The 22,800-nt window shown below is 46.6% G+C and overlaps 2 protein-coding genes across 2 annotated transcripts in view; both read right to left on the bottom strand.

Annotated features, from left to right (window-relative positions):
- LOC115320979 (neurofibromin) overlaps positions 1-22,800 on the bottom strand; it is a 121,168-nt gene that overhangs the window by 79,218 nt on the left and 19,150 nt on the right. The window contains exons 14-23 of the mRNA XM_040216203.3: positions 20,154-20,282; positions 18,844-19,224; positions 15,872-16,058; positions 12,474-12,547; positions 11,016-11,171; positions 9,805-9,893; positions 6,193-6,300; positions 3,459-3,630; positions 1,926-2,065; positions 597-1,102 (exon numbers count right to left, since the gene is read on the bottom strand). Of these exons, the coding sequence (XP_040072137.1) occupies positions 597-1,102; positions 1,926-2,065; positions 3,459-3,630; positions 6,193-6,300; positions 9,805-9,893; positions 11,016-11,171; positions 12,474-12,547; positions 15,872-16,058; positions 18,844-19,224; positions 20,154-20,282 (1,942 nt within the window). The remainder of the gene's footprint in view (positions 1-596; positions 1,103-1,925; positions 2,066-3,458; positions 3,631-6,192; positions 6,301-9,804; positions 9,894-11,015; positions 11,172-12,473; positions 12,548-15,871; positions 16,059-18,843; positions 19,225-20,153; positions 20,283-22,800) is intronic.
- LOC121047636 (tigger transposable element-derived protein 6-like) lies at positions 20,786-22,404 on the bottom strand. Its single transcript, XM_040503054.2, has one exon. It carries the CDS (start codon positions 22,350-22,352, stop codon positions 20,826-20,828), a length of 1,527 nt encoding a protein of 508 aa, XP_040358988.2. The 5' UTR covers positions 22,353-22,404; the 3' UTR covers positions 20,786-20,825.

Here is a 22,800-nt window from a genome sequence, read left to right as displayed (position 1 = left end):
TCGCGACATTTTTAATGAAGGAGATGTTTTCTTTATCCTCCGGGACACGATAAACAACGTAAAAATGACGAGATGCAAATTCTTTTAATTATAAAATCGTTGCATTGCCCCTTTAAGTTGCACCAAAAGGGATCCTAGGAACTGGCCGCTTAGAACAGGCTGTAGAAGACAACAGCAGCGACTTTAGGGGCAACAGAGGCAACGCAGGCGAACGGGCAAGGGCAAACGCTCAACAGCGCTACTGTTCCTCTTCCTTGCTCTTTTCAGCGTCATGGGGTTATATAAGGAGGAGCATACGGGATCTTCTTTATAATTCATTGCTTGTTCAGTGTGCGGCCATTTGGGACTTTTGCAACTGGTCTATTAGCCACGGGAAAGAGTTTGGTTTGTTCAGCTGGTGTCTTCTAAATATGGTCTATTAGAGCGACAAAACAAAGCGCATGACAGCTCTCCACTGGAGGAGCATGCTCGCAACTGTACGTCATCGCGTGCCCCGTTCCGACGCTCTGATTCGCTCGCTGGAGCTGCGGCTTCTGTCTTTTGCCCAGTCGCGCTGAAACAAGGCGCATCCCGCCAGGGGGAAGGCCCTCGCTTACCGATGGAGTGCATGAGCCCCGAGTCTATGTTGGCGCTGAGCAGGTTGGACATGGCCTGGATGGTGCAGGTGCGCAGCTCCCCGAGCTTGGAGGACTGGAGCCGGTGGCGGTCCTTCTCCTCGGGGGCCGCCTCGCTGCACTCGTTGAGCAGGTTCATGAAGAGTGAGAAGTACTTGAGGAAGAGCTGCGACTTGGCCTCCATGAGGTCCCCCCGGTCGCTCTCCTCGGGCTGCAGGGGCAGGCCCAGCAGCAGGGCCGCCACCGCCTGCATGCAGGCCTGGTCCAGGTCCCGGGTGATGGCCGTCACGTCCCCGCAGCCGGGGGGCGCCATCTGATGGCTGTTGCCCATCACCCAGTCCGTCAGGTACTCCACCAGCTTGTTGCGGAACTTCATCTCCTGCCGAAAGGCCAGGTCGTCCCGCCGGGCCATCGTGGCCTCCACCAGCTGGCATAGCTTCGTCTTGATGTGCAGTGCGTGCACTGTGGTGTCCAAGTGCCGCACGTACCTGCCGTGAAAGGTCAACCAAGGTCAAATTTGGGGGTTTTAGAAATGCTGCCCAGGAGACGAAGCCTGCGCATGGTGTCGTCGTTACTCTATCCCCAACCTGCCCCCTAGTGGCAAACATGCTGACGCTCTACAAAAGTATGCCATGTGCTAGAGTCGCGCTTGTTCCGAGATGCCGCAACACGTGGTGGTAGCGACGCTGACACGAGCTAGGCGGCACTGCGTGGATCCGCTATGTCCCCTCCAGAAGCTTCCTACCTCCATGTCCACTAAAGATGACGTTTGGGAGGGGAAGGGCACAGACCTTGTCTTCTAGTTGGTACTGGCTTTACTTGCCAAACCAACAAAGAACATCTGGCAGGCCCCTGCAGAGGACTCGGGATTCATTTTAACTGCCCGGGGATCTTGCAACATACAACCGGGATCTCGGTTACATAGAACCTTTAGCCTAATGAACCTCCGTTGAATTGCAGGCACCACAGCCGAAATGCGAACCCGCTAACTTGGGATCCATCGGTCGGTGCTTTGCTTCAAAGCTACCGAGGTGGCTAGGGGGGGGGGGGGGGCAAAGGATTGGGACTTCTATAGCACTCTGTCTCACCTTTCAATGGACCGCAGCGTACATGCTGCAAACCGTCCCGGCTAATCCAGCACGGTGAATGTATCGCGTTACTAGTTACCGTATGAGCTACGAATAGCACTGCCAAAAGTTGCAACTCTTCTTCCTCAGATCCAGTCTTACTGCACAAACAAACATGCAAACCTCAAAGAAGCAGGGAAATCACTGGCGTGAAAGGACAAAACAGGCATGTTCCATGCCTCACCTGACGATGATAAGCATCATGGCCTCAATGCTGGTGACCCCTAGGTGCTCGGTGGTGTGGTCCACCTTGTTCTCCAGGACGCTCTTCATGATGAAGATGATGTGCTCTATGAATTGCGTGTTGGTCTCAATCACCGTCACCTGCCACAGAGAGAGATCCCAACAACAAAAACGATGCCTCAGCCATACAGAATATCATAGCTTCTAACTAACCTGATTGAGCCACACAGCAAACACAAAGACGATTATTGCAGAAACACAACAAACAGCACTCCTTTGTTGCGTTCTGGGTCAACCAATGTTTGGCTTTTTCAATATATCAAACTTTATTAATTTGCTGTGCTCCCTATAGATCCATAAATCAATCGATAAAAAAGTGAGATATTTATTATACTCTCAGTAGTCTTACTATACTAGTTTACTCTCAGTACTCTTAGTATACTTGTAATTCAAATGCTAGCATTCAATTTTTTTCAGGTGGGTGTGCATGGATGCAGCCATAACTATGCCTCACTTTTTGTTTCTTTTTATCCGGCCACTTTAGTTTGTTACTAATGGCCACACTGGAGACTAAACACTCGAGTGCCCTTCTCATCTTGTAGGCTTTGTGTGAATTTGTTGATATGAATTTCAGTGGCCCATGAAACACGGGGAGGACAGTAATGGTGGCCCTAATCTAGACCGTGCTCAGAACACTTGTACCAAAGTTACAAGCAAAGTTAAAGTAAGCTTGCAATGACAGTACAGGCAGACAACACAAGGGTTCGACATTTTAGGTTGTGCAAACGCACAACCATCCCATAACCAAAAATCTCTGTTCCAGCACTTTTACAATAATGACTAGAAACAAACTAGAAGCTACAACTCACCATCCCCCTGACAGCCGCAGGCACTTACCTTTAATGTCTCACTACCATTCAATCAAACTCAAAAACTCACTCAAACTCATGAGCTCAAACTCCCATACTTACTCAAAATCTCACTCACTCAAACTCTCAGACTCGGATCTCTCTCTAAATCACTTAAATTCGTTCAAAATCGTGCAGCTACATTTATCTTTTCCGATTACTCTTACCACACCAGTGTCATCGAACTCAAATCTCATGCTGATCTCCCGAGTCTTGAGTCACGACACCGCAAAGTTGCCAGGCTCTGTCTCTTTCACAAATGCTATTTCAGATCAGTCGAAAATTCTGTTATCATATGACAGCTCACAGAGTTTCAGACCATATTAGTCACGAGAAAGCAGTGCAATACCTCTGGGATCGGCAGTATTGCACTGCCTCCAGGATTTAAGCAAGCTTCTCACCGGGTATGAATGCCTATTTTATGACCTTTGGAAGCCTGTTTTGGACAATATGATTTTGAAACAATATGTTTCATTTTTCGGTTCCCGGGAAAATCCAACAAAGGAACTCGGCTCTAGTAAAGTTTATGATTCTTACGAATTAATTTACGAAAGAGGTGTCCCAGTACGCTTGATGCACCGTTCTCTCGGTACCCCAGGAAGAGGAGGAGCAGGGCTCCGGCTAACCTGGCCCTGAGGGTCGAAGAACTTCTCCACGATGGTCTTGATCTGGTCAAAGAGGATCGGGTAGAGGGTGGGGCTCATCTCGTGGGCCACCAGGTCTTTGACGTGCTTCTGGATCTGGGTGCCAAACTTCTCGTTGTGGCACACCAGCAGACGAAGCAGCTGGCCCACAAACCTGGGCAGCGGGCAGGGCAGCATGTTACTTCTCACGGGGGTCGTGTTCATGTGTGCACGGGGAACACCGTCAGACAGCGCATTCATCCAGTGTGGCGTGCCATTGATTTCAACATGTTCCTAAGCTTAGGATGAAATGGAGGCACTAAATGGGTACCGAAACGAAATTCTAGCAGCTATTTTACTGTCCAAAAGTCACCTATGTTCTGGCAGCACCACAGACACCAATTACTTGTTCAAAAAGAGACCAAAACTTTATTTAAAATTAATCAACCAATTAGTAAAATGCACCTAATGGGTGTTTCCAAAGCTACTTTGACTGTTTTTACGCCCACGTTCCTATAAAGGCAACGCCACTCTCCGGAAGTGCGGCAGCAAGCTGCATGCGCATGCCTCCTGTCATATTTGGCCGAACTGGATTTCCCTTTTCTCCTGCGTCTATTCAACTCCTGTGGGGAGACGGAATGGGACTGAGAAGAAGTGGAGGTCAGTGAAATTTGGAGCGCAGGTGAGTTACTTCTTCACCTTCGCTAGCATTGCCCAACCGGTCCTCGGGCATCTTGAACGGCTAGGTAGCAACGCGTTGACACCCCAGAGTGGAAAAGCCCATAACTAGTATGCCAGCCTCCCCGCAGCCTTAACCATGCTGAAAAAATCGGCGCCAGAAATGCGCCGAGTCATCCGTGACGCAACGCGCTCTCAAGTGGCTGCTCTTCGAGCGCTTGCTGGAATTGGCCGTTTGGAACAATAAAAATAACCATCCGTTCAAAATATGAACGTGTGAATGTCATTAGCAGATATTGTTGATAACTTATTTCTCAACGTGAGAGATACAATTCGATTTTCATTTCCGTATCCCTTTAAAAATATTTAGTCTTAATTTAATTTAACAAGTAGAAATTAGGCTTGGTTCCAACTTATTTGGATTATTAGACGTGGGGGACCTAACAAACGACTGAGAAAGCTGATTGTAAAAATTAAGTCGCACAAAAAAATAAGTTATGAAATCCCTTTTATCTTGCTATCTCATTGTTGATTGCTCCTTTCATTAACTATCTTCTTTTTCAGCTATTGTGGCCCCCTTCAGAGAGTGTACAAGCGAAAATATGTGGCTTTCAGCTCCCAGTAGATAAATCCAGCTATGATCAACTTTTCAGATTCAGTGATACACATATAGTGGTTCAGCGAGGGACTAGCTGAACAGAAAGTTTTCTTGTCTCTAGTCTAGAAAAAGCCCTTAAAAGGGCACTAAAGAGGATTCTGCAATCTGCTCTTGGTTTTACTGATCCCACAGATCCTAAGCATCCTAAAAATTCAAAAATCACTATCAAGTGACGTGGATCTCTTTATTAAAAACGTAACAAAAGGTCGAGACACACCCCTTTATGAGCGGAATTTTCCATTCAGGGAGGGCAGGGCATGCACCAGCAGCAGTGTCAGCGTGGTGACGATGGGTACTCGTCGGCCAATCAGAAGCCATTTCTCAATCGCAAGCCACCTCTCAGAGAGGTGGCTTGCGATAGGTTGATGAGCGCCCATTGTTATTGCGCTGACACCGCTGCTGGGGTATGTCCCGCCTTTCCCAAGCGTAAAAATCCGCTCAGAAAGTGGTGTATCCCAATTTTTCATCACGTTTTAAATAGGAAAATCGGTATCACGTGATTGTAATTTATAAATTTTTAGGCCCGTAGAATCAGTTATGACCAAAAACAGACGATCGCAGAATCCTTTTTAGTGGCCCTTTAAGGGGAGACACTGCTCTTTGAGACAAAAAATAGTAAGAACAAACACTTTTTTTTTTAATTATGTTTTTGAGGACTGACAGGCACTTATCTTGTCCTGAGGTATTTTTGTGAATTAAGTCTCTTTTACCTTAAAGTATTGTCTTTGAAACATTGGAAAACGGGTCTGAACATGTTTTTTGTTGTTATATTTCAGAATGAACAATTTACACATTTTGCTATTTTATGGAAGCCATATCTCCACTTGCATTTATTCAATCTTCATAATTTTTCCTTTCTTTGGTAGGTGTATATGTGAGCTATGCAATAAGGGGTATAATATGTTAAATATGACATCAGTTTTTTTTTTTTTTTTTTTTAGATGCGTTTTTTTGTTTTCTGCAACAAATACTTTAAAAACTAAAAAATTCCCAAGTGTAATCAAAACCATACAAATCATCCTAGAACTTTCATTTATAGCTTATCGGATTCCACAGGCCTTTCAGTTTATTGAGATAAGTTTTTCTGATTTCAGTATTTCAATCTGTCGTAATCCTTCCCAGAATCTTTGCAAATGTAAGTTTTAACATTAACAAAACTAACTAGGGTACATAAAAACAAGGTACACATTTGCTGTCAGATTGTGAAGGCAGATGAGCTACATCAATTTTGTTTGAATTGGATCACAAGCTATATATTAGAAAAAGCTCTAGAAGCAGCACTGACCCTTAAAAGACAAAATCAGGTTCGTTTACCACAAGAAGTTACACTAGGATGCCTTTTCGGAGGACTGAAACCAGACGAGTGACTGAAACTAAACTAAGCACCCCTCAAACACTCACTGAGTGACGGGGCAAAACTGGATGTCTTGTCCCGGTGTCAGCATGCCACCTTTCCTCGAATCCAGGGACAGTGCCGAGTGAGGCACGCTGTATGCGTACAGGGAGGACCTGGGCAAAAGTCACGCAGGTGGTACGTGGTGGGACCGAACAGCTGCAGAATCACTTGCACAGACACGCACGTTATATGGTTGGCAACCACTAATCTGCAGAGTGGCAATGTGCACATGGCACAGGAAGACTTGCCCCCTTCCCTCCCAGTTTCTGTGAATCGAGCGAGAAGTGCAGAAGGAGCACATCCTAAAGCGGTATATTGACACAGAGGAGAAATCTGTAGACAGATGAGCGCGACATCAGCAGCGGGAGCAACTCCTTTTCGGTTTTGTGGTTCACACAAATGAAGTGCAGGTGGGAGGGATGTTGGTGTTACCAGCTTCCAGTCTTGACATTACTACAGACAAATTAACGCCAAAGCTTTTAAAAAAAAACACGGAACCTAGGGGGGGAAAAAAATGCTTTCTACCTAATTAGGACATGCATGTCTCAAAACAAAGATTCAAAAAAAAAAAAAAAAATTTTACCCAATATTTATGCTATTAAAATTTTTCGATTTTCAAGAGAAACCGAAATTGTATCCCTGTGAGATGATGATGATAGTGTTTGAAATCAGGTAGTCTGCACTCTGAGGTCCAGCATAGAGACAGTAAATGAGCAAAGCTTAGTGTATTGGCATTCCGTTCCCTGATTTGCTAGCGGGCGCCGCCATCTTGGTGCTTAGTGCAGAGCAGGCGCAACTGTCGATCGCCACAATTCAAAAATGCGACTTCCTCAGCTTTACATGCGGTGCTAGGAAGCTCAGGTGATATCATTTTGCTCTGTCGCAAACTGTTTTAACATTTCTGAAGGACGGAAAAGCGTTTCCTACGATTTCAGATACATCTTTAGATAACTGGCAACCATAATCTTAAGCACCAAGATGGCTGAAGTGTCGTTACTCTGAAGCATCCAGCGAACTCGGTTAGCACACTAGGTGGGTACGAAGGCCATCATCATCATCCCACAGGAATACAATTTTGGTTTCGCATACAAATCGAAAAATTTGTGTTGTAACATAAATATTGAGCAAAAAAAAATTTTGTTTCTGACGAATTTTTATTATCAATTAGGCCTGCGCTAATTAGGTAGAAAAAAAATTTCTTTCTCCCTGGGTTTAGTGTTTTTGGACAAAGCGTCCTTAAAGGCAAATTTGTCCGCCCCCAAACTGGTTCAGCCTGAGCATTCCGCTTAACCCCTATGCAGCGGGGCTGATGTCACCACGCTGCATCGCAAAAGGGCAACGTTTTCACCTCATGATGCTCGCTGTGGAAAAATCCGTCAGATTTTTCTCTCGTTTGAATGCCACTTCAAGCAATTGGTTCTCAAACTGGGTTCTACGGAGTAATTACGGGGGTTCCTCATTCCCCTAACTCTCTCTATAGTTCTACCACTAAATTATCTGTTCCCTCAGTTCAAGCTTTGATTTACCCTATCTGAGTGTGCGCATCAAGGCCCATTCACGCACTTGCGTTTGCTTACGACCGAGTTCTAGGGATCTTGTACGACGAGAGAACACGCTGGCACACTGGTGCCACCTACGAGGAGGCTCTGTAACCGCATTTCACTCGAGCGAAGGTTTTGCAGTGTATGAGAGATCAAATTTGTATGTACCATCTAGAAGAAATAATCGTTCATAACATTGTCAAAAGTTTAACGAGCCAACACAAAAAGCATGATACGCAAAAAACGCAGAAAATTTGCGGGAACTGTGAACATTCCACAACTGCCCCACAGGCGGCGCCGGTGTGCTCTTGCCGTAAGAGATCATGAGACACTCGGCCGTAAGCTGTTGCAAGTGTGCAAACAAGCTTTTAATGTTGGGGGGGAGACACTGGCTAGAGATTCAACTTCTGGACTACTCAAGCGACCGGTAGGAAATTTGCAGGACAGATTTAACATAAGGAGTAGTGTGCACACGTTCAGCTCTTTAGAACAATTTTACGCAACTGCATAAGAAGATGTGTCATTGTTCGTTGAGAAACCTATGATATGCAAATGAACCTATTAAGCACCATTCCGATTGCTCGAATATAAAGTGGGAGATGTGGGACTTCGGGCTGTCTAGTTTTTAAAACTCAAATGTAAATATTTCAGGAAGACTCACTACCTCAAAATATGAGATGCATATCTGCCCTATGTCAATTTATGAAAACAGTTTTTTTCTTAGGAAGGACTTTAACTTAAAACAAAATAAAGCAGACAGCCCGATTCTCCAGTACATTTCAGTTCAGAAACATCTTGATTGTGGTATCAGGATACTTTTACCTCCTAAAAAAAGATTCCTTCGTACGAAATTTGCAGCAAAAAGTGGAATTGAGAAAAATGCATTCAAACATTGAACTCCTTTACTTTGTTACAGCCTCACAATATGTTGGAAATATTTTATATCAATGTAACTACAGTCAAACCTCGATGTAACAAACTTCTATGCAACAAAACCCCCGATGTAACGAAGTACATAACTTTTTCTAACCGCAATTGTATGCACGCCATGCATTTTTGACCTCTATGTAACGAAGTCCCGTTTGCCGAAATTTCGATGTAACGAAATTTCATGGGCAATTTGTCACAAACTTTTGGGTCCCAAAGGAGATTTTGGGAAGCCCATGCGCTGAAATGGGCCCCCAATAAAGCGCAAAGGGTGAAACGGCCGAATCTGGTAAGTGTGGTGTACAGAATGGCTACAAGAGGACACCAGAGCCGCCGTTGTTTCGTCCGTCGGCTCGTTCGTGCTAAGTAGTTTGTTTCGAGACCTCACTAAAAGCGTGCGTTTCTCATTTTCCTGGGCGATGGAGCCTTGAAGGCGATGAAGTCACCCCTGACAACGTCGACCTCGACGACTTTCTATACGCCGACTCTGCTGCCATTGCGACGGAGGAGGTGACCGACGAGGCGGTAGCTAGCGATGTTCGTGGGAACTCGCAAGACGGGGACGACATCGAGCCTGATGAGCAAGGTACTTGCTATGTGCCCAGTAACCGTCAGGTGGTGGACGCGATCAATGTCTTGAGGCGGTTGCAATCACACAGCAAGACGAAGACGCGATGCAGGCCGTCTGGCTATGCGAACGTTGTGTGATGCCAATAATAATGCCAAGAGTGGCCCAGGAAAAGGTGACGGACTACTTTCAATTGAAATAGAGTCGTCCTCGGTGAGTTTTGTGCACCCGAGAAACATTTGTGGAGACTTTCTTTAATGTTAGCCTCGAATTTCTATGTAGCGAAATTTCAATGTGACGAAGTAAATTCAGAATTTCAGCGACTTAGTTACATCGAGGTATGACCGTATTTGGCACATGGTTATGAAATTTGGTGTAAGGGTATATAATTAATTTCTAAAACTAAAAAACCCAAAAAAATCTTTCTTTTTTTTTTTATATTTGCATTTTAGGCTTGTTTCCTTTTAACGAAGTCTGTAGGTCTTTGCACTGCTCTACTGCAACTAGACCGATTGGCCAGGGAAGCTTTCCTCAGCCGCTCCCCCGACACTACGCCCAACTGCCCCGAGAGTGAGCCCCACCTGGGCCTGGAGGAGGACTTCCTCTGGAGGCAGACACCGCCCAGGGCGCAGAGGAAGCCAGTCATGTTGGCCCATTCGTTGAGCTGGTCCTGCGGGTAAGAGGGGGCCGAGGTCAAAGTCACACGTCACTCGTCTGCCCTGGAGAAGGGGACAATTACCTCCAGGCTAATCAAGACGCGGCGGCAGGTGTAGGGAAGCTGCGGGGGAGGAAAACACGTTACTCCTCCCTCCCTGCCTCCGTCGGCCGAAACGGCACACCACGCAACCACCGCGTATGCTAACCTATGTCCGCTGCCTGCGAGGGAACGGCAGCGAAAATCTTCGACCAGAGTGGCACGCAACGCGCAAGTTTCGGCTCGTGTCATTGTAGCAGTTGCGGCGAATGACAACGAAAGAAACTCGACGTTACTTTACTGTTGGGGCCCAAGAATCAAAGGTCTCCCTGGTCCGGTCGTCTGCGCAGTTGCCACTGGGGTGATGCGAGCCGATACCGGCGTGTGGCACGTCCTTTTATCCGCAACTATGTTTGCTCCTCGTCTAGGCAGATGTCCCCTGGCATCGGCTATGATCCATCCTGCTACTAAGAGTAATAAATGTGATTTAAAGTGTGCCTGAAGGCCTAGTTTTACAAAATTATAAACATAACACCTCATGTACTTGGTGCAGCACTGAGCGCTTGTTACGGTAACACATATTCACTTTTTTTTTTTTTTTTGCCTGTATGTCTTCTTCCAGGTAAAAATCAGTCCAGTTAGAGCTGGATTACGGAAATGGTCCCAACTGAGTCCCTTTGCATCCAGCTGGATTAAGACACACTTCCAGCGGGATATCCAGGTGGGACTAGTTTCGTAATCCAGCTCCAACTGGACTGATTTTTAAACTGGGAACAAGTGAGTGACATCAAACAACATTTGCTAACCGGCAATAGAATGTTCTCAGACTGCCCTTACGAGTTATAATATAGGTGGAGATCTATTCCACGGGATGTTCTCTCGAGTGTAGCGTGCCTGTCGCTTAAAAAAAGGAGAGCCCTGCTGTGCGTCTTGCGTCCCTATGACGCTTTGTACATTTCACCCCTTTGCTTCCTCTAGTTATTGTAACCACAAGGGAGGGCTACTACATGCAAACAGAAAAGTATAGAGATATAGGGAGAGAAAAAGAGAGAGTGGGAGGGAGGGACCATGAAGGAGAGGGAGAGAGATGGCTTCCACCTCCAACTCGTGATCGGTGCTCTGGTGGGACGCCCTGCGCTTGCCGATGGTGCGATGCAGGGACTCGCAGATCTGGCCCTCCTCCAGCTTCGATTTGGGGTAGCTCACCAGCAGCTTGGTCACCACGTCCCAGTTCATGAAAGTGTCCTCCCACGCCTGCACGGGGATATACGTGTGATGCCAGGCCACATTACGGCGAGAGAGAGCCACACAACCTTGGCCCAACACAAAAGAGAAGGCCGCGGACAAGCCGATGAAGTACCGCAACCTAATCGTCGAGCCGTGAAGTAAGGCATACAGTCAAATTTGACACGGAGGAATCAAGACAGAGGAACTGACGAGCATGTTAATAGGAGTCATGAAACAAACAAGAGAATAAATGTATAAGACAAGCACCTGTGCCATCCCTTGTCTTGCATGTCTGTTTTTTCATTTGTTTCAAGAATAAAAAAAACAAGGAGTGAACAATGCAATGCATAAGAGTGCATACTCCCAGACACGTTTCGCCCTTTGATAAAGGCGAAACGTCCTTATCAAAGGGTGTTTCAAAGGACTCTTTTGCAGAAAAACAATTTTTGCAAAAAAAAAAAGTTGATTTTGAAAAACTGCCACATTTATTATCTGCCAACGTCTGGAGGGTATCCCCAGAAAGTTTCATTAGTTTACACTGCATAGTTAATTGATTATAAATTACTTTCGGTCCACCGATCCAAAGAAAAGGTAGGGGTTGGAGCACTTTGAATGCATACTTCTCCGTTCCACCTTTCAGCATAAAATTTACTTTAGGAAAACTATTGTTTTCCTATTATGCAATAGAGAATTATTCTTGGTTTTCTGTGACAGAATTTTGTGAGGAACATGCCTGGCTGGTTAGTTTTTCCACTTTAACATTCTTTCATGCTAAAAAAACTACATTTGTAAAAAAGAGCAGACATGAAAAAAAAAATGTTTATCTTCTTATGGCGTTATACTTACAAAGAACAATGTAATATAGCAAAATAACTAGCTGGGTATGTGCTATGGGTATTCCTATGACTATATTACACCTACAAATCACAAATTTTTATTTTATTTTAAAATGATAGTTTTTCTAAGCGAACACACTAACTTACATATTGTTACATTTGTAACAAGTTTCAAAATTGACATAGGTCGATAAAATTTGGCAGGGATTGTCTTGCCACTCGTATAAACTTCCACTGCAAAATTGATTGAAATCAGGCAAGTGGTATAGAAGCTGACTTGTCTGGGTAGTGTCCCCCCTTAAAGACCGTTTAGAAGGGTTTGCACAGCGTAGTCTAGCAACGGTTCAACACTCCTGTCGGGCTTTTGTAAAAGCAGAAGAATGTCGTGAAGCCGAGACTAGAGCACAACACATAGTCCTGTGGTTTCAGAGCGCAAGTGACGGATACAAAGTTTAATTGTGGAAGGACTGCAAGTGTTCAAGAAACGACTCACCTGAGAGCAGCCTTGAGTGCAGTGCTCAATCTTCCTGAGTAGAGCCATGATCCGTTTCTGAAGTACAGCCCTCCCTGTGGGAAGTGCAGGCACACACCCTGTCAGCACTGAAGAACTACCACAAGGTCGTCCCTTCTTCATTCATGCAGAGAGCGCAACAGCTGACAGTTCTCAGTAGGACTGCTGAGCATTCTCGAAAGGGAAACTGAATGTCCTCACGACTTACTGGGTACTCTTACCAAAACCCTTCAGCTTTCTCAGCAGCAACACCAAATACAGTGTAGACCGCCTATAACGTATGTCGCGGGAGTCGCGAAAATCCGCACTATAAGCGGTACCGCGTTATAACCAAAGCATCAATTTTTCAGGCCAAAATACATGCCATGAGACAACCTACCTTTGTAAAAGAATTTATTTTATGTTAGATGAAAAATAAAGCTTAGTTTGAGGAAAGTCTTTATTTCACCATACTTCTCTCTCAAGTGTGTCACACATTTTGAAAGAAATGAGCGGCTTTTGCCTGGCGCAGCCTTTTAGAGGCGTCGCGGGTTGCGGACGGACGTTGCGAGCGTTCAGGATTGCTAACCCTAATCACTTTTCTCCGGAGATGAAAACGCGTGAAAATTCGCATCCTTCATACGGTACGCGCCAGTAATACCTTGAACTTGAGCACACGCATGAAATGCGCCAAATAAGAAATCCGGGCAATGTTCGAGGACACAAATGCTTAGAAATCACCACTGTAGTCGAAGTAAACAAACACGACGACACGGGCGTTTCTGTTTCTGCCGTCTTGAGAGCGCCGCCACGACATCGCCGCTCGAGTAGGTGGATCTTCCCTTCTAGTACGTGCTGGGTTATCATAGCGACACACAACGAAAATTCAGTCAAGGATAGCGCTTTTACGCGGAACGATGAGATGAACGCCGTCTACGACGACGATCACAACGTTGATCACAACCAGCAGCCGGCCCGCGACCGGCATGCTTCTTCTTCTTCTAAGCGTTGTGAAAGATGGTGGGGGGGGGGAGGAGAGGGCCAATAGTGGTGCATGCAACGCGCGCGAACACTTCTCCTCGACCTGCGATTGGTCTGTCGTTGCGGTCGTCGTTCACGCACGCACGTGAACGACACGTGCGTGCATCCCTCCGTCGCTAGGGCAACTGAAACCTCTCTCTTCGCTTCTCCCGCTTCTTCGAGCAACCTCCTTGCCCCGCGAGTGCCGCTTGCGCAACGCTTGCGGCTCGCGCCGTCAGCGCAGTTATTTAGTGTCGCACAGGGAAGCGTGCTCGCTGCTCCGGTCGTCGGCGCGGTCGGCGGGCTGTGCCAGAAACCGCACTATAACCGGTATTTCCCTTCGCGCGCCTGCGTTTTAAGCGGTATGTAATTACATGGAGTTCTATGGGAGGCGAACCGGTGGTTTAAAAAAACCGCGTTATACCCGGTCCTGCACTATAAGCGGTTACGTTGTAAGTGGTCTATACTGTAGTATTCTCAACAGAACCACTGAACACTCCAAAGAAATTGCTGCATGTTCTTGCAATGCCAAACTTCAGGTGTTGCGCAAGGCAGTATAACAGCATAGCTGTGCAAACGAAAGCCTATTATCTGAATCGGTATGTCAAAAACAGCTAACCCATTTATGTCACATGTTATAAAAACTTTCCCCTTCCATTAAAGACGCTTGCATGCTATAAGCAGCTTGCCCGAGATGCGCCCAAGCAGTTGCAAAGGTTTCTTAGAAGCCAAACTTCATTGGCATTGCCCCAACTATTCATGCTCCTGTTACATAAAATCGGATGTTTCACAAGTTCTCTGGAGTTTGCCAAACTCGTGTTCCCAAAGCTTTCCCTACTGCAGTGATGTGATTGACCCGAGTCATTTTGTAGCAGCTTTTGGAGCAGCCAAAAGTCCATTATGAAGCAGCAAAATGTGCTTTTGGAGCACGAGCACACACTTCATATTTTATTCTTACCACTGTGAATATTATATGCTAAGATTAGTGTGTTAGCCTATCCAACTAAAAACATGCATGCTTTGCCTTCGCAGTTCTGTGCAACGGCAGGTTTGATTTCCTAAAACACACAACTAGCTGTTTAGTTACACAACATAGAAGCACTAGGCATGGCAACAAGGCGCTGACCGATGAAGGACAGTATGAACTACTGTGAATGATCATTTTATTATTATTATTTTTTTTTATGAAATAAAATGTAAACCAAATAATATATTCCACTAATATAATGTTAAAATAATAGCCAGCACGCAACTTGACGTTTTCTTCAAGTTCTAAAGGTTGTAATAACATAAAACTTTTGAATTTAATTTTTAAAACAAATACTTGTCAATAAATTATGAAATTAATTACATTTTGTATATAGAACCTCATAATAACAGAGATTGGCACGTGAAAGATAAGTTTGCCTTCTTAAAACAATCCAGCCAAAGTCATTAAGATTATTTCCAAGCTTCCTTCTACTACTTCGTCTAATTTAGTATTAATATATTCTATTGACTATACCTCGAATGGATAAAACATATATAAAGGCAACAACTAAACAACAGATTTCAAATAAAAATAAACCTATAGAGCAGTTCATATAAATTTTCTTGGGACCGCCCCCGCTAAATCCTGAATTTTAAAAAGATATCGCCAGAATACCACAGTTCATCATAAATAATAGCCGCAGTTTCATTCAGAAACTTTTACTGCAACTAAAAGCTGTTACATTACCACCCACAAACTTCCTTTTTCTAACACATATACCCGACGCTTGCGTGTTTAACGTCCTGCTTAGGGGGAATGCTTTTCTTTTGGACTCAGACGCACTGCGGCAAAGCAAGATAAGCGAAATCGCTATGCTTATACTTCGCGGATGCTGCTTCACTGCTGTGCACAAGAGCACAGTGAGAATTGCACTCAGCAAAGCTAACTTACACACCAGAGCAGACTATGAACGTAAGAGATACTGCGAAAGTTCAGAGTACTGTCAGTGTTTGACACTGACAGAGAGATTAAATAGGATAGCATGCTCTTTGCAGCTTAAATCAAACGTTCTGAACATTCGCACAAGCCAACCATAACGATCCGGACATGTAGCACTGCCCGATCCGTTATATTCTCAGTATTAATAAAGTGAAATCGAGTTTCGCCAAAGCATTGGCGCAAGTTCCTCACATTTGGGCTAAATGTAGCAGGACGTAGCAGGATATAGAGGGGAAAGCCCTTCGCGCACAGTTTGGCACAAATGGCGCAGCAATCACGTCACTGCTACTGTGACTGCCAAGTGAGAAATGCCCAAGCTTCAGCTGAACACACCCTAGTCCACTCTCCACCATGTCACAAACAAAAATAAACACTTTCGACTGTGCCGTCAGCCGGTCAAGAGGGCACTAACCTGTGGTGAGCACAGTGCTGGCAGTGGCCAGCTCCTGGTAAACGTGGTAGTTTGGCAACAGGTAGGTGACGGTGAGGTCATCCTGGCCACAGCGGATGTCCGCCTCCTCGCACAGCAGCGCGAAGCACGACATGGCAACCAGCACCGCGTCTATATCAATGCTCCACAGGTACATGAAGAACACCACCTGCGCATGTCCACGGGGCCACCACAAGGATCTCAAAGGACACAACCTGGCTTTGTTGTTGTACGAGGTTGTATTTCAAAAAATGTCCCTAACACTTTCAAGGTGCAAGATACCGGTAGTGGTGCATTGGGTTTCTTGGCGATGAATCAAAAATATGCACAAAAAAACACATTTCGTGAAATCTAAAAGTGAGACTGGCGGTAAGGAATAGAGCTCGCCCTTTGCTTAAACTCGCTTGGTAGCACGACTTGGGTGTAATAAGAGCACCGAGGCTAGCACTTATGCACATCGCAACGGTCAGTAAAGTTTTCGTTGGACATTAGTCGGTTAGGTACGGCCAATGCCTACACTTGCGCAACAATGAAGATCAAAACACTTCTTCAAGGCTGCGTGGCTTGAAATTAGATAAAAAGTCAATAAGCCAACAAAGTTACGAGAGTACAAACAGCCGGTGGGGACGGTGCAAAAAACCGAAATGCGAATCCGCCGTAAAGCGATTATTGGAAATACAAGAGGGCACGTTCGAATGTGTCTCGCAAAACACGCACCCATGAGAACCCAATGCTTTCGGAAACCCTCGGAACAACCCCTCGAGGTGAAAAATTTATGGCAAATTGCTAGGCAATAGACCGATCTCACGAGGAGTTGCGCGACGCCACCGCTGCAGCGGTGCATTCTGGCAGCTGTAGTTCTCCCCAGTTTTCCAGCCGCGTCCGCGCGCATTGTACGCCCGGCGTTTGGAAATTTTCGAGTGAGCACGAGACTTTTAGCCAGGTGTTGAATCATGGTTTTCAATCGGTGGCTTCACATGTATGCCACGGAGCTATAATAACAGCACCAGGCAAAAAGGCCTCGGATATTATGTCTTCCCGCAAGAAAGAAGCATGGCAAAGAAAGGTCGACAGAGCCGGACAGAGCGGCAGGAAAAATAGCGTTTTACGATTTGTTTTGCGATTTGCTTCATAATTTATATCCAATTATTGCACGTCAGCTAAAATATGTAAGATTACAGGGCACGAGACATAGAGCGTGCCAAAGTGTTCCGTAAGCTGGAATCTCTCTGACCACTTGCTCCGTAGCGGCCTATTCGTTGGTCTATCTAAATAGGACCTCCGCACTGCTTTGCGGAGGCCGTTTTTAATACACTTCTTACTCGGTGTATTTTGGTGGTTATAACTGTTATTGCGACAACATGTTTCAAGCACAACTGTGCTTCAAAAGATCAGGACAATCACTAAAAAAGAGTAGAGATTCCCGATATGCACCACTTGATATAAAACAACTTTTTTCCGGAAGCAGCCTTCATTTCTTTTTTTTTTTTTCATACCAACGTGAAAGGATTACATAATGCAATTTAGAAGTGCAACACATACTTACCGCCAAAAATGTAACAAACGAACCTCATCCATTTTGTGGTGGTCTATTAGGCTGGTGTTACTGATCCATTCTGCACGAGCACCAGTCGAGAGACCGCAGAAAAAAGCTTCCCCCGTCGGGCGACTGTTAGCGTTCGGATCTTGCGCAAACAAAATAAAACTGAACAGAAACTGTGCACGAAAAATCATCTCCACCCCAAGCTTTCAGGTATGTGGCATGGTTGCTTCTTTTTGATAAATGCCAATTATTACGGCGCGTCAGGCATGGCCTTTCTGTAGATCAGTTCTTTGTGCGCAGGCTTCTCCCGCTGTTCATCTGTACTCTGTCGCACAGCCTGTCAACCGGAATGAAATAACTTCTAGAATACTATCGCTGACCGAGAAAGTCTATTTAGCTCCTCTTACTTGATGACTGATTAAACGTTATGCACAAGACTGAGCACCACCAAGCTCCACATTTGATGCTGTTCCGTGGTGCTACACCGAGCCGATTGTCCCTCGAATTTTCTTGTTCTTTGCTATTGCACTAGATGTTCGCTTGTTTGCAAGGCAATTGAGACATCCAAGAAGTCGGAATGCTCAAGTAGTAACGCCGTTGTTTTTTTTTTTTGTTTTTTTTTTTTTTTGCGGACGCAGTGGGATTATCTTGTGAACGGCAGTGGGCTTACGCGCTCACGAAGACTAAGAAGCAGACGACGACGAAGCAGACGACAAAGCGATTCTAAAGCGATAAGACGACTGAAACTGCTTTTCTGCACTTGCTGAGGAAAGTAAGGCATCACAAACAACACAATCTTATGAAGTAAAAACATGCAAGAGAATCAAGGTGATACCGGGGCGTGCCAAATGATAATCTATGATGATGTACGTACGCGCAGCCGTATCTAGCCGGGAAGGGATGACTACAAGTAGCATGGCGGCGGCACCACTTCTGGAATGCGCGCGCCTGCGCAGTTCGCTTGGTGACATCGGTCTATTGTGTTGCATAAGTGAAACATTCTAGCATCACAAACATTTAGCGATACTCCCAGAGTTTCCATACGCCCAAAAACTTACATTCATGGCGCTCTTCGTCAGACAGTTTAATGCGTACCATGTGTACACTTGATGTACATTGATACTACCGCTAATTGGGCTGGTAAACCTGAAAACCTTCCAGAGCCTTCCATACTCTCGAGCTTCTCTTCTCAGTGCACACAGGTGGCCCAGCTCCTCCTAGTCGACCCCTCTGGTCCCATGACCACCCCATTAACCAATCGACATCGAACACCTCACTCCTCCTCTCCCACTCATCGACCAATCAGTGTCGAGCTTCCCAGCCACGCTTTTATCCCAGCTTCGCGAAATGCCGACCACGTGGCCAAAGAATGTTTCGCGTTACGAGCCAGAAGGGAGAGCGAAAGAGAGACCTCTAGTTTGATGTGTGCCTGCTTGCAGATGGCCACGTGGGAGCCCAGGTTGGCATACTCCCGGTGCCGGGCGAGGAAAGCATTGCGGCAGCGCAACACCTCGCGCAGCCAGCGCAGTACATCCGTGTAACTCAGGATCTGGTGCTGGATGAGCTTCTGGGAGATGGAGAACAGGGCCTGGGAGCTCAAGTCCCAGAAGGTGTTAATGGGGGCCTCGGGGTTCCAGCGCTCAATGTGGTCTGGCAGGTGTAACACCAGCAGGGACTCCATGGCCTCCTGGGCCAGGTCCTGCATGCTGGGCGGCTGGTGCACCAGGGACACCAGACCGTTGATCAGCTCCAGGGTGCTGCTCTGCACCTCGTGGCCCGCCTTGCCCTGGCTCTGCAAGCGGAAGGGGGCCGTTGGACGAGCAGTTCGGGCGGGAAAAACAGTCCCATTCAGCAATTGGCTGACTTCCACTTCCATGCACTGCGTTCCAAGTCCCAATTAGTTTAGCAAGTTGTGTCACGTGACAGCACGGATGGAGCAATGCTGGACACAGGTGAAGCCAGTGACAGAGGGAGCAACGGAGCACTTCGAGTACCAATGTACAAAAGTGTTATTCCGGAGAAAGGTTGAGTCAATTTTCGGAACACGGCCTAAGGAAACACTTCGAGGATACGTTAGATGAGGAGAGTACAATGCACAAAAGAGAGAAAGAATTCTTGCAAAACACTGAGAAGAATGAAGTGTAAATAAATATACAAAACAAGCAACTACGGTACAGTAGGAATGGGTATGCAGGCAAGGTATGTTGTTAATACGCTGTTAATATGCATAATTCTCAGCCACTGTAATTTAACCTTTCACTTCCACAAATAACACTGTTTATTTAAACTCCTTGCCACCCTCCGGCAAGAAACTAGTAGTTCTGGAGGAACAGCCTACCACACGTATTTGGGCTTACCGTTTTTATAAAAATGTGCATGGACTACTGCGCTGTCAGTTATGAGTGAGCCAAATGAAAGCACTAACACTGATTGACGCCAAGTCCTAAGAAAAGGACAAGGAAACATAAGACTGTTTTGAACTGATGGCTTCTTGAAGAAAAAGAAAACATACTGATACGGGAATAGACAGTTTATTCAGCAGGATAACCCCAGACTAAGTAAAGGGAAGGACAGTCTGACATGATTGTGTGACCCAGTCTGTGATGAAAGAATGTTGCACACGGGCCAAGCGTGCCACGAGCGGTTATATAGTCATGAGTAAAATGGTGTTACGAGCACACTCACACTGAGCACTTCCCCGACCTTTACTAAAGCACTCACGTTGAGCATGAGCATGGGGTCGGCGTGGATCAGGCGCACCATGAGCAGCAGCAGGTTCTTGTACGACAGCTGCTCCTCCGTTTTCTCCTTGAACTTCAGGGTGCTCACTTTCTCCTTCAGCGTGAGGCTCTGTTCCACGAGAGGGAGGCACACGGGTAGGGGGCCATCGGCGAGAGAAGCACGCTCCGGAACACCCCGTTCAAAAGACGAATAGGTGAGAGAAAACACTCCACGTCATCGCCGGCAAGGGAAGGCGGGGAGCAGGCGCAACCTCTCCTACAGTCGAACCCGTTTATAACGAACTCCATCGGACACGCATTTTAGTTCGATATATCAAGTAGTTCGTTATAGCAAATATCGCTATTTCGTGAGGACGGCAAAAGCGAGAGAGATGAAAGGAAACCGCGCGGAATAGCGGCGAAGGCTGCCAAGCGTAGCGAGCCTCACGCCGGCACTCAGAGCCGTGTTATCGCGAGGCAGCTTTCATGATGGAACATATGTATTCATATTTCTATCAATAAATTTCAATATTGAAACATATCATCTAAGAAAGCCCGAAAATTTCTAGGTAACAGACAATAAATGAACACAATAATTCCGTAAAATTGAGAAGGAAAAAAAAGTCGTGGCACTTACGACAGAGAGAAGTCTTTATTACCTGTTCTTTTGATATTACCGACAGAAGCTGGTAATTTTTGCCTGCGTCTTCGCTTTTACTGCGTCCTTCAAAATTTCGTCCTCGACGCGAGATAGCTGGTTTACCAGACTTAGTCCACTTCCCTGAAGCTGGGAACAGTAGCGACGGAGCACTTCCGTCGCTGCAAGCGCCTCGTGAAGCGTCGGGCAAGGTGCCTCTGGGTCCTCTGCCTCCTCGTCGTCGTCGTCGTTTGCTGAAGCCGCCACTACCTCGGCGACAATTTCGTTGTCTGAAGGACTGCTGGTCACTGCGACATCATCATCCACTCCGAGAAAATCTTCCAGCTCCACGCCATCCGGGACCGCGTCGGGAAGACGGCCGAGGTCTCTCCACATCTCGTTTAAGTCGTCATCCGTAACCTCGATTGCCTCTTCAGTACTTGCTCTGTCGTTATCCAGGTACAGTCCCGCGTGGCGAAAACAATTCTTAATTGTGTTAGGCGCGATGTCGCTCCAAGCACGGCTAAGCATTTCAATAGCACCCAACAAATCAATCTTCAGTTCTTTTCCCACACGCAGCTTGGTGAGCAGCTGCTCCACTACACGCTTCCTGTAACCTTGCTTGAAGGCACGGATGATGCCTTGATCTAGCGGCTGCAGCACTGATGTCGCATTAGGGGGCAGGAAACGAAGCTGAATGTTTTTTAGCGTGGCACCACAGTGATGCGCGGAGCAATTGTCGAGCAAGAGGCAAATCTTGCGGCCACTCTCGGACAACTTCTCATCCCAGTCGCGCAGCCAGTCCTCGAACAACACCCTTGTCATCCAGGCCTTTCCATTTGAAGTGTATTTCACTGGAAGAGACCGACACCCCCGTAGGCACATAGGGGCCTTGCTCTTGCCGATGATCAGTGGCGTAAGCTTGGAGCTCCCGTCCATATTCGTGGTGAGGAGCACCGTAATTCTAGCTTTGTTCAGCTTGCCGCCATGGCACTTCTCGCCTTGTCGTGCCAAGGTCCGACTGGGTAGGAGCTGCCAAAACAGTGCGGTTTCGTCGGTATTATAAATATCGCAGGGCCTGTACTGCTCCGTAATTGCTGGCCAGTTTTCGGCGATCCACTTCTTGACGCTTTCATTGTCGACTGCTCGACTCTCGCCGGCGACAACTTTGCCGACGATGTCGTAACGTTCCTTGAACCGTTGAAGCCATCCGGATCCGCCACTAAAATCTTGAACGTCGAGCAAAAAGGCAAAGTTTTTTGCTTTCTGCTGTAACATGGGGCCCGAAACTGGAAGGTTTCGAGCGCGAATATCCAAAAACCACGCGTACAGCGACTTTTCCACTCTGTCAAAGGCAGGCGCCCGAATGCGCTTTCCGTTGGCGTTCGGTCGATCTCGGGACTTTTGCAGGATCGCTGGCTTGTTTTTCAGAATCGTACTCAGCGTGCTTCTGGCGATCTTGAAGGATGCGGCGACTTCTGACTTCTTCTCGCCGCGTTCAACGCGCCGGATTATTTCCACCTTGGTAGAGAACGGTAACGATGAACGCACCTTGGTCGCCATCTCTTGCGGGAACAGGAAGGACACAAAGAACAACGAGCCTCCTCGGCAAAACGCTAGGAACAGGAGAGCCATGTCCGGCCTGGTACGGCTGCAGGATGATGTCATCAGAACGTCATTGCACGCTTGCTCTATCATTGGCCAGCGCGCTTCCGCGGGGGCCGGTTGCGGTGTTGTGACTCATCTTCTCAAGGGTCGTGTTTTTCTTGGTTTTCTCTTGTCCTCTGTCGCTCCGTGCATGGCAGGGAAGCCAGCGCGCTTCCGCGGGGGTCGGTTGCGGGCGTTCGCAGTCGGTTTTGTGACTCATCTTCTCAAGGGCCATCGTGTTTTTCTTGGTTTTCTCTTGTCCTCTGTCACTCTGTGCATTGCACGGAAGCCCGCGCGTCTCCACGGGGGCGGTAGCGGGTGCTCGCAGTTCGATATAACCGATGTGTGGTTCGTTATAGAAAGT

The sequence above is a fragment of the Ixodes scapularis genome, unplaced genomic scaffold (assembly GCF_016920785.2).
Source record: "Ixodes scapularis isolate PalLabHiFi unplaced genomic scaffold, ASM1692078v2 PGA_scaffold1__304_contigs__length_218370807, whole genome shotgun sequence".
NCBI lineage: Eukaryota > Metazoa > Arthropoda > Arachnida > Ixodida > Ixodidae > Ixodes > Ixodes scapularis.
Note: the sequence above shows the minus strand (reverse complement) of the source record. Positions and strands in the feature narration are given on the sequence as shown.